This window comes from Lithobates pipiens, unplaced genomic scaffold (genome assembly GCF_037356315.1).
Source record: "Lithobates pipiens isolate NorthernLeopardFrog02 unplaced genomic scaffold, aLitPip1_a1.2 Scaffold_3, whole genome shotgun sequence".
Classification (NCBI taxonomy): Eukaryota; Metazoa; Chordata; class Amphibia; order Anura; family Ranidae; genus Lithobates; species Lithobates pipiens.
Window position 1 is genome coordinate 2,091,930 of NW_027507790.1, and position 12,814 is coordinate 2,104,743.

Genomic DNA, 12,814 nt, shown 5'->3' on the forward strand with positions numbered 1-12,814 from the left:
AGATTTTCAAATTTTAATAGATTTACTGATAAAATCTGCAATTCTGTCTTTAAACTCAACAATATCTGATTCAGCGTATGTTCAGAAGTGGGCTGGTTGGAGGTAGAAAAAGCAGCTGCTAGCTCACAGACCTCAGGTGGAGAGAAACTTGCAACTTCAAGTTTGATCACTTACTTGATCTTTGGAGAGAGGTGAGGCTGAGGGGGAAGTTCCTGGCCTTGAGTACAAATCAGGTGTGAAATCTACTGTGCATCCACTGACTGGACATCTTTACCGGACCATCCTGTTAGACCCCATACACACTATTAGATTTTCTGCAGATTTTTGTCTTCAGATTTACCAAAACCATGTAGTGCAAGGGCCTGCTTGGTTGTATACAAATTGAAACTCTTAAGATTTGACCTCATATGGGTTTTGCTAAATCGGTAGAGAAAAATCAGCAGAAAATCTAATAGTGTGTATGGGGCCTTATGCCGCGTACACACGACCGGACTTTTCGAGGGACTAGGTCCGACGGTCTTTCCGAAGGACTTTCGGCGGAGTTCCGACGGACTTCCTGAATGAACGGACTTGGCCACACACAATCACACCAAAGTCCGATGGATTCGAACATGATGACGTACGACCAGACTAGAATAAGGAAGTTCATAGCCAGTAGCCAATAGCTGCCCTACCGTCGGTTTTTGTCCATCGGACTAGCATACACACGAACGGATTTCTCAGTCCGGTGGAGTTCCGGTGGAAAATTTTAAAACATGTTCTATTTCTAAAGTCCGCCAGATTTTTGGCAAGCAAAGGTCCGATGGAGCCCACACAAGATCGAATTGTCCGACGGACTCGTTCCATCGGACCTTTGCTGTCAAAAAGTGTGGTCGTGTGTACGCGGCATAAGTTTACACAGCTTTGATTATTTCAGTTTGTGGTGGGGTAATGCATCATGCAGCAGTGTGATCTCAGGACTAGTCCCCAGTAAGGAAAATACCACCTGCAAATGTTACAATTTGTGAAATGGAGCAGGGTTATGAGCGCTAGAACTTTTATGCCATTTGGTTCATCAGGCAAGCCAATCTGATTCACTGCATAGTTCTATTAAACCTTTGCATATAAACTAAAAAACATTTTGCCCAAAACATTGAAATCTGTTTTTCCAATACCTACGATATGTATCTTGTAGCAGAAAAGTGAAATTGAAAATGCACAGCCATGTACAATTTGAATTTGTAACATTACACATTTTATTATCTTTAACACAAAAAATATAACAAACTAAAAAACTCTGTATTAATGAATATGTCCCAACAGTTCATTCCTTTTAGAATAGATGATTAATCCCTTATGTAATCATCATGGTTTGCAAATTACATCTGCCCAATCAATGCAGAAACAATAAATGGGAACAATACATAAGCAAGTGTAAAACCTCAGAAAAAGCCAGCATGCCTGCACTTAGCAGATTACATTTACTTGACTCTGCAATGATTATGATAACATTTTGTCCTCTGAAATTAACACTACTGGATTGTTTCTAACTGCCATATGGAAGGTAAAATCTTTATTTTCTCCTTACAATTTTTTTTTAATGTATGGATTCTTGACATGGAAGCATGTTTTCATCTATAAATCACAGATCCACAGCTCCTGGACCTTATTTAAAAACGAGGAATGTTATTGAGCTTTACTTTGGGACCTAATTTCAGCAAACTCGTTTTATTTTGCTGTACTTAAGTGTATGTTTAGTCAAATGAATGATATTATTTTTTAATAGTATGAGTAAGGATTAAAACCTCTTTCAAGTTTTGAATGGTATTTTACTATTATTTTTCACAACGCATATTAGCTTCCATTTTAGAACAATTAATTTATCACAGCAGCTCTACTGCATTTTCTCAACCATATGACCAAAGGGGTGATCTACAGAGCTGCAGTCTTTGTTTTACTTTGGTCATTGTGTAAATTCTGCTTTTACACCTTGTGAGAATCATTCTTTTCTATAAGTGTTTGGGAAGTTCGTTATACAGTGCAATATACTGTATGTGTGCAACAATAATTGCTTTTAGCATTAATAGCAGCTAATTATAAATCACTTACAAAGCCCCAAATTGGTTTCATAGTCTCCAGTATCTTGTCAGCAGTGCTCACTGCTCAGATTTGTTGCATTGTTTCTAGCCCCTGGACCACATTTGAGCCCCCTAATTTTGTCAAATTATTTGTAACCAGTAGATCTCCATTTTCCCCACTTCTTGATGATTTTTATTATGTCTTGTATGCTACGTCTTTTTCTGTTCAAGGGACAACTGTGCTTTTACAGAAAAATCCTTAAACCTACTAAACCAATTTATTATAACATCCCTTCACCTTTCCCAAGGATCTTATATATAGTAGAGCTAAATTTTGCAGCACAGTTTAATATTCCTTAGTGGAATTTTTCTTTTTCCTTAGTGCTATACTGGACATTGGAATTATAAAAGCTCAGACATGCCTGAAGCCGAGCTGGTATGAGGAGTTGTATAGATTGCTACATATTTTCATGACTGGTGTATACCTTATATTTAACACCTTCTCGCATGGCCTATAAAATGACTGGATGGGAGCGCTATTGTTCTGGGACATCGCACGATGTCCTCCTAGAATGCACCTCTTGCGCAGCTGTGGGGCCGTGCAGGGGGCCCTTTAGCCAATCATGGCTCAGGGGACTAAGTCCACACCCCACACTATGTAAGGCTGCTTACACGGCGGCCGTATATAGTGTAATGAATGAGAGAAGTTAGCTAGAGGCAGGTTAGTTAGTGGTGGGCGGGCAGTTTAATATATATATATATATATATATATATATATATATATATATATATATATATATATATATACACACACATACATACATACATATACACAGTGTAGTCAGTGTAGTATAGACTATATATACAGTGCAGGCAGTTTATCTGTATCTATATCTATCTATATAGCTGTGTATATATATATATATATATATATATATATATATATATATATATTCTGCATTCTGCATTCAGTGTAGAATATATATATATATATATATATATATATATATATATATGTATATATATAGTGCAGGCAATGTACAGTATATAATACAGTATATTGAAGTGGTTAAGGGGAACTCTATGACAGAATTAAGAAAGCCATGGGTTCCCCCTCTCCAGTCCATACCAGGCCCTTTGGGTGTGATATAGATTTTAAGGGGAACTCCACGCCAGAATTAAAAACAGCGTGGGATCCCCCCAAATTCATTCCAGGCCCTTTGGGTCTGGCATAGATTTTAAGGGGAACTCCATGTCAAATTTGTAAAAAAATCTTAAAAACAATTGGCATGGGTCCCCCAAAATCCATACCAGACCCAAGCAAGCCACCCGGCAGGCCAGAATAGGTTGAAGCACCTGGCCTCTTGCCTTAAACACGGGGAGGGTGTATTGGGGTCCACCCAAAGCACCTTGTTCCCACATTGATGGGGACAAGGGCCTTATCCCCATAACCCTTGCCTGGTGGTTGTGGGGGTCTGTGGGCAGGGGGCTTATCAGAATCGGGAAGTCGCATTTAACAAGGGGGCCCCCAGATCCCGCCCCCATGTGAATGGGTATCCGGTACATTGCACCCCTACCCATTCACCAAAAAAAATTGTCCCACTATGCCCATCCATCTTCAATCATGCTTTTCTATTTTCAGATCCATCAGGTGGCTTGATTGAAGGTAGATGGATATCGCAGGACACTTTTTTTTTTCTTTTTAATAAAGGAATTGGCCAAAACTGTATGTTGTGGTTTTTACCTTTTGACACTTTTTTGGGTGAATGGATAGGGGTATAATGTACCCGATACCCATTCACATGAGGGGGCTGGGATCTTGCGGCCCACTTGTTAAAGGGGGCTTCCAGATTTTGATAAGCCCCCGTCCTCAGACCCCCACAATCAATGTCCAAGGTTGTGGGGACGAGGCCCTTGTTCAGGTTCAGTAGGGGGGGGCGCTCGTCTCCCCCCCCCCCCCTTTCTTGGCCTGCCAGGCTGTTTGCTTGGATAAGGGTCTGGTATGGATTTTAGGGGAGATCTCACTCCATTTTTTTTCTAAATTTTGGAATGGAGTTCCCCTTAATATCCATACCCGAAAGGGCCTGGTATGGATTTTGAGGGGGACCCCATGCTGTTTTTTTACTTTTATTTTGGCATGGATTTCCCCTTAAAACTTATACCAGACCTGAAGGGCCTGGTATGGATTTCAGATACATTACAGCCACAAGTAATTTTGAAATGACATTTCTTCCTTTAGAAATGAAATTTTGCTTCTGCACAGTAAAACACATGAGACAGATGCTCCTTAAAAAACGCCCATTTAAAAAAAAAAACATTTTGCATTGATACATGTCCCCTGGGGCAGTACCCAGGCCCCCATACACTTTTTATGGCAATAACTTGCATATAAGCCTTTAAAATGAACACTTTTGATTTTTCATGTTTGTGTCCCATAGATTTTAACAGTGTTCGTATGTTCGCACACATTTTTTGGCTGTTTGCTTGTTCCGGGGGGGGGGGGGGGTGTTTGGCTCATCCCTAATTTTCACCAAAGAAATGTAGCAGATCACATTTTGACCTAAATTTATGAAGAAATATTATTTCACAAAAACTGCAGGTATTCCAAAAATGTCCACTGTTTACCTAAATACCCACTGCTGGGCCTAGACAAAGCATGCTCCCTCAACTAGAGCTGCCACTTGAAAAAATGTAAAGTGCAAATCGTATTTTACCTTTTACAACTAAAATAAGAAAAAAAGGAAAAATAGTGGCACTTAACTATAAATTATAACTAACTCCAAATACGTCACAACAATTAAATGGTTTGAACAACGTGTATGAGAACAACAATTGTATCACCCTGAGATAAGTGAACCAAATAAATGTGTCACAGAACAAACAAAATTAAGATAAAGTTCATGAGAGTGTCCAAAAATATCCTTTGAAGTAATGTCTCTTCTTATTCCATCCACCACACCAAAGTGATCAGTGATTCCACTCCCTTAAGAAATGCACTCACCGACTGACAATGCCTGCACTTTCGCATCAGGCTTAAGCACTTATCAGCCAAACAGCAAGTACTACTACAATTCATCAGAATTTATATTGTTCATCCTTCATGGAGAGCCTCAAACCGGGTGAGGGATTTGTCACAAAGGGAAACTCTGTGGATTTTTCTTTTAAAATGTCTGCCCCTATGGGGTTAAATATTGAATTAGATCTCAACTGCTTTATCAATCATTTTTAATGAAGATAATCCTTCATCTTGATGATTATTGTGTGACTCAAATTTAATCTGTTGGAGACTTATAGTATCATATGAATTGTACACTCTTTTGTATGTGACTGTAATGAGAATATAACTACAGAGGATAAAGGTAGGTAGAAAGTTGCACCCAATAGACTTATATTAGGAGATGGCACACTTAGTCCAAAGAGGAGGAGAGTGAATTATTGTAATTACATGTAGCCACCACTAGGGGGTAGAGGCTAATAGAGTTCAGCACCGGGACTAGATGTGCAATTAGGGTGAAAATGAGTATGTAGGGATTGCCTGATAATAATGAATAAATATATATAATTTTAAAAAGATATATATTCTCTTAGTAGCTACATTTGACGGTTTATGAAACTGGCACTGCAGCTTACTTTCCAGCTTTGTTCATCCAGTTTTTTAGGTTTTAATACACCGTTTATTTTTTAGTTCAATTTTAAATGGTAATATGTGATGAATATACATTAATTGTTGTTAATTTTTTATGTGTATTTTTATGGATATTTATTTAACCTTACACAAGGTCGGATTTGGGGTTCTATTAATTCTGGTTGATGACTAATTATGGGGTTACGGGATGTGGTTTTGAGATGAATTTGCTCGGTGACCCCATGTTAGTACATGAGATGGGTATATTGAGTATAACTTGACAACATGATCATTATCCATATGAGAAGATAGGATGGGAGCGCACTATGTTAAGAAAAATATGTACATGTTTGTAAAGCATCCTACTTTAAACTAACCATGTGGAGAAATGTTTGAAGGATATATAGCAGGGTACATGTATTATGTTAAACGCATACCAGATACTACAATGACCTTGAGTTAGGGTGTAATGCTCACTATGAACATAGATCATCAGTAGATTATACCAGCGGGGACACGAGATGTGTGCAAGCGCTGTTGCGGATCTTGTGAATGGGATGGATAGGAGAGTATAAATGGTTTGATTGTCATTCTGTGCAGCCAACCCCATGAGGAAGTCAGTGTATGATGAAACGTCGGGGGCGTGGCTGTGTGGCAATCATCACCTGTAATGTGCAGTGTTTGGAATGGAACAGGGAAGTGGTGATTCACATCTGGGCACCAAGGAGAGGGTGAGAACAATGCTTACAAGCTCGCACACCTCAGGTCTGCCGTCACGCCACAGTTCAAATTTGTGCTGTTCAGGAGTGAGGCTTGCTGTAACTTTGATATCTATTTGCTGGCTTTTGAACTGTGAAATGCAAGTGTAAAGGTTGAAGTGTTTTTGTGTTTTAATAAATTGATTCATACAGTTTTACACTATTGGAGCACCTTTATTATTTTACATGTGGAATATTTGAATTTGCACAATGGATGATTGGAGCAATGGTTCACTACTTGCTGTTTTACCGATAAGCACTTAAAGTGGTTGTAACCCCCCCACAACTTTGTCCCATGTAAATCAGCATAAAAAACCCTTATGAACACTGCTTGTAGATATCTCCTTACTTGCTTAGTATTGTTGTAATCCTTGTTGTTCTGTAGAATGAAGTCACTGAGCATGCCCAGATCTCCCCTGATTTAAGGCACACTCTATGTGTACGGCACAACACTGAACTCTGCTAATCACTCAGAGCTTCCTCCTACCCATCATGTGACCATGTGACCTCACATGCAGTCTAAACATTGGCCATTACTGCAGTCTAATCAGCTGAAGCTGATAAGTCTGACTAAGGGAAACATTAGACATCAGCACAAGTAAATACCATGAAATAAACAAGTAAGCTATGAACAGGGAAGCAGGGTTGCCATAGAAACGTTGGATTGAGAAGGAGGCTTGATTAACAGTACAGGAAGTGCTCAATGTAAGGGCGGAAATACACTCCACTGTGGACTCAGAAAACAATACTTAAGGTGGTGCTGCCTAACCCCTGGAAACACGTTTTTTAAAGTTTCTTTAAACAGTAAGTAATTTGTGATTTGGGCTGGATTACAGTGGCTATAGTTTGATAATTACTTATTATAATGGACTAAATGAAAAGAAGCATCAGAGTGGGAGAGTTTACTTCCTCTTTAAGCCTGATACGAAAGTGCAGGCATTGGGAGTCGGTGAGTGCATTTCTTAAGGAAGTGGAATCACTGATCACTTTGGTGTGGTGGATGGAAGAAGAAGAGACATTACTTCAAAGGATAGTTTTGGACACTCTCATGAACTTTATCTTAATTTTGTTTGTTCTGTGACACATTTATTTGGTTCACTTATCACAGGGTGATACAATTGTTGTTCTCATACACGTTGTTGATACCATTTAATTGTTTTCTCGTTTTTGGAGTTAGTTATAATTTATAGTTAAGCGCCAATATTTTTCCTTTTTTCTTATTTTAGTTTTAAAAGGTAAAATGCGATTTTCAAGAAATATTATTTATTTGCAAAATTTTATAACAGAAACTAAGAAAAAATTGGTTTTTTTTCCACAATTTTGAGGCTTTTTTTGTATATTTAGCAAAAAATAAAAAATAAAAAACAGTGGTAATTGAATACCACCAAAAGAAAGCGCTATTTTTGTGAAAGACATGCTAAAAATTTCTCATGAGTACAGTGTTGCATGACCGCGCAATTGTCATTCAAAGTGTGACAGCAAAGGTAAAAATTGGCCTGGGCAAGAAGGGGGTAAAAGTGCCCATTATTGAAGTGGTTAAAATCAAACTCCAGCTTTTTGATTTGGATAGTGAGGAAGGGTTAGACCTATCATTAGGTTGGATTAGCTATGCTTATTCTTATCTGAGGCAATCATATAGTTTTCAATCAGATAATACACTTTTTAATTTGTATTTACTTTTTCTCATTGGACAATATATTATTGCTCCTGGTTGCTTTTGTTACAAGACATGTTTTGAAGATTTACAGTATGTCACTCATTTACTAATATAACAGTTTGTTTTACCTTGGTAACCAGCTTGAGAATCACATCAAGGTAGAGTTGAAGTGATATTTTTATACACTGAACAGAATAAAAATGTAAGCTTCGAGACAGATCATTCCTCTTACAAAAATATAATATGCTTGATAAAACATTTGGGCAGTCTCTGAAGCTAAAACCCTGACTATACCTAATATTTTAAATTAAACATTGCTGTAAATGTATTCCATTGTTTTATGTTTTATTAGGACCATATGCAATATGCAAAAAAAAAAAAAAAAAAAGGTTTACACATTAAACACAATCTTTATCCGTTTTATAGAACATCCAGCATACTGCTTTTATTCCAGTTCTATTGAATGATCACATTAATTATTATTTTAGTAATGAGTCATTTTAAATTAGTATATGTTACTCATATACATATAGAGTATTGAAATGTTATTGGAGTAAAAAATTGTGATAGATTTTTAAAATTTACAGCAGGTAGTACTATGCATTTTAAGCATGTCTGCAGTAAATTATTGTAGTTTTTGACCACTGCCATTCTTTACAGATTTAGAATACCTGATGGAGTATAGCAATAAAACGGAAATTAATAATTTTTTCCTTCGTGGATTTCCATCTTTACTTGAACTACAAATAATATTGTTTATATTTTTTCTGATTGCTTACATTCTTACAATATCTGAAAACACAATTATTATTATGATGATAAGACTACATTCCAAGCTTCAGAAGCCTATGTATTTTTTCCTAAGCAATTTATCATTTCTTGAGATCTGTTATGTGTCAGTTACTGTTCCTAAATTATTATTAAATATTATAACTGAAAATAAAACAATTTCTTTCTCTGGGTGCATGACACAACTCTTTTTCTTTATCTCTCTTATGTGCACCGAGTGCGTTCTTCTTGCGGTAATGGCTTTTGACAGATACATTGCTGTGTGTCATGCATTACACTATGTTAGGATAATGAATCAGAATTTCTGCATTAAATTAGCTTTGACCTCATGGATATCAGGATTTACCATTACTGCAATAAAGATATATTTTATATCTAAATTATCCTTTTGTGGTCCAAGCATAATAAATCATTTTTTTTGTGACATTTCACCAGTGCTTAATCTAGCCTGTATAGACATGTCAGAAGCAGAGTTGGTGGACTTTATTCTTGCCTTAGTCATTCTTCTCATCCCTCTGCTAGTCACTGCTTTGTCCTACCTCTGTATCATTCATGCCATCTTAAACATAACCACCTCTGATGGAAGGCAAAAGGCATTTTCCACTTGTGCCTCTCACTTATCTGTGGTCACCATATTTTTTTCAACCACACTCTTTATGTATGCCCGGCCAAAGAAAGCCAAGTCATCAGATGTAAATAAGCTTATATCTCTTTTGTATGCTGTGTTCACTCCAATTATTAATCCTTTTATTTATTGCCTCAGAAACAAAGACATTTGGGATACTGTAACAAAATACCTCAGTCGAACAAAAAAATATCTCTAATGTATGAGATAATAGATTGAATATTGTTGCTGGAAAAAGCAGCAAACTAAAATATTACTGTTATTTGATCTTTTTTATTTAATCTTGCCATAGATCTTAGATGGCTGTTGGACAGGCAGTCACAATCCAGCCAACCTATCCTTTGTAACAAAGAGGACAATTACAAAAAAGTAAATCAAAAATATACCATTATCTGTCTATCAATGTTCCCACTGAAGAGATACTTTGGGGGAGATTTACTAAAACTGTTGCACCCAGCATCTGGTGCAGTTGTGCATTGTAGCCAATCAGCTTCTAACTTCAGCTTGTTCAATTAAGCTTTGGCAATAAAACCTGGAAAAAGATTGGTTTCTATGCAGAGATGCACCAGATTTTGCACACTCCAGTTTTTGTAAATACCACCTTTGTGCCCTCCCAGTAAGTAAGATGGCGTGTCTAAAAAAGCATACCCTGACAGTGGTTCAATTCATATCCTACACAAAACAAAAAAATGGCTGTTGTAGGGCTTAAAGCCAATTGGACGTTAGATAGCAAAATGTTTCGGGCACCCCCCCCCCCCCCTTTCCAAGTTCAAAAGTGTACTGGGTTTTATCATCTAAATACCAATAAACAAGAAAATACAAAATCATTTCAGATGCAAACTTACAAATGGAAATAGCTTACAAAGTAACAATATAATTAAACCTATAAGAATTTACTGCACGTGTATCACACTATGGGTCTGATTTACTACCAGTGTAAAGAGATTACACTGGAATTAAAAATGACTTTTCCAGTGGTGCAGTAGTGTAACCATGTAGAGTTGCATGCATAGCTAATGAAGGCCATGTGACAAATGGCAAAATTCATGATACATACAAAAATGTTTGCATGTGCATCAGTGTGGGGCTTCTACTCATAAAAACATTCATAAACATTAATATTAGATGGCGAACTAAGGGCTCAATTCACTAAAGGATATCACCTGCAGTATTTTGATCACATGACACATTTTTCCCAAATATCTCATGTAATACTAAGGGCCGGTTCACACAGCGAGCCGCGGCGAGGCGTCTCCGACTTACCTCGCCGCGACTTGCGGGGAGCTCAGCGGCGACTTGCAGAGGACTTCTGCATAGAAGTCAATGCAAGTCGCCCCCGAAGTCGCCCCGAAGTAGTACAGGAACCTTTTTTCTGAGTCGGAGCGACTCGAGTCGCTCCTCTCAGAACGGTTCCATAGTACTGAATGGGGGCGACTTGCGGGAGCGAGGCGAGGCGAGCCGTGTCGCCTCGCCTCGCCTCGCAGTGTGAACCGGCCCTAAAAGTGTCAATTCCTATCCCTGCAGTATTTACCTCAAAAAGCATAAACGCTTGGTAAATACTGCATAAACATCATTAAAGTCAATTCACTAAAAGAAATAAATAAATAATAAATGCATATGTTAACTAAGTAGTGGTCCAGGCATATGATGGTTAAAGAGTGTAAGTAATTTGAGCTCATTGTTAAGGAGCCAGCACCCGCCTGCATTCTTAACAACCAGGAAATAGCTGGTTGTTAAAGAGCTGGCAGCTGTCCTTAAAAACTATGTTTCATCTGCTGTCAGTGGGATTTCCCGCTGACAGCAGAATGTAAACAAAAGAGTCGGCATTAAAAAATCTTTGGGTTAGGTATGGATTTTGAGGGTGAGCCCATGCTAAAATTTTGAAAAAATGGTATGAGGCCCAACAGGCCAGGAAAGGAGGAGGGAAGAGTGAGCGCCCCCCCCCCCCCACCACCACATCAGGCCACATGACCTCAACATGCCTTGGTTTTTGACATCACAAGGGGTCGAGACAAGATCACCCACCCCTTAGGTTTTTTTCTTGCCAGTCGGGGGCCAGCATTCATCAAGATTAATGCCAGATTTACTTGAGGGGACATTTTTTTCTTGTGCTTTTTTAATAAAGGATTTATCAAAAAAATGCATCTTTTTTTATTTACTTTGCCTATTTGTTTGGTGAACGAGTAGGGGTACTATGAACCCCATACTCTTTTACATGAGGGGGGCCAGAATCTGGGGGCTCCCTTTTTTGTCAGCAGGGAATCCCACTGACTCTGGATGAGTCAAAGTTGTTAAGGACATGGCAGCTGCCAGCTCTTTAACAACCAATTCCTGGTTGTTAAGGATGCTGGCTGGTGACGGCATTAAAATACCACATTCCTTAATGAAATAGTGAATGCGTTTTTTTAGTAGCTTTTTTAACCACTTAAGTCCCGGACCTTTTGTCTGCCTAAAGACCAGAGGACTTTTTTCAGTTTGGCACTGTGCTGTTTTAACTGGTAATTGCACAATCATGCACTGTTGTACCAAAGTAAATTTGCGTCCTTTTTTTCCCACAAATAGAGCTTTCTTTTGATGGTATTTGATTGCCTCTGCGATTTTTATTTTTTGCGATATAAACAAAAAAAGAGCGACAATTTTGAAAAAACGCATTATTTTTTACATTTTGCTATAATAAATATCCCCCAAAAATATATAAAAAAGATTTTTTTTTCCTCAGTTTAGGAAGATACGTATTCTTCTACATATTTTTGGCAATAAGCATTTGTTAATTGGTTTGCGCAAAAGTTATAGTCTACAAAATAGGGCATAGTTTTATGGCATTTTTATTAATATTTTTTTTTTTACTAGTAATGGCGGCGATCAGCGATTTGTATTGTGACTGCAACATTATGGCGGACACGTCGGAAAAATTTTGACACAAAATTGAAAAAGACTGAAACTTTTGAAAAAAAAATGATATTTTCTATTTTTTGTTATAAGAAAAATTCAATGAACTAAATTTTAGTCCTACATTTAGGCCAAAATGTATTCAGCCACATGTCTTTGGTAAAAAAAAATGTCAATAAACGTATATTTATTGGTTTGCTCAAAAGTTATAGCGTCTACAAACTAGAGTACATTTTCTGGAATTTACACAGATTTTAGTTTATGACTGCCTATCTCATTTCTTGAGGTGCTAAAATGACAGGGCAGCACAACCCCATTTTAGAAAGTAGACACCCCGAGGAAATTGCTGAGAGGCATGTTGACCCCATTGAATATTTAATTGTTTTTTGTCCCAAGTGATTGAATAAGGACAAA

General features: G+C 37.7%; 1 protein-coding gene across 1 annotated transcript; it reads left to right on the forward strand.

Moving 5' to 3' along the window:
• The first annotated feature begins 1,396 nt into the window (after positions 1-1,396).
• LOC143939944 (olfactory receptor 6B1-like) lies at positions 1,397-10,723 on the forward strand. The gene is made up of 2 exons (XM_077461037.1): positions 1,397-1,543; positions 8,758-10,723. The coding sequence occupies exons 1-2, from the start codon at positions 1,537-1,539 to the stop codon at positions 9,708-9,710; spliced, it is 960 nt and encodes a 319-aa protein (XP_077317163.1). The 5' UTR covers positions 1,397-1,536; the 3' UTR covers positions 9,711-10,723.
• The last annotated feature ends 2,091 nt before the right edge of the window (positions 10,724-12,814 follow it).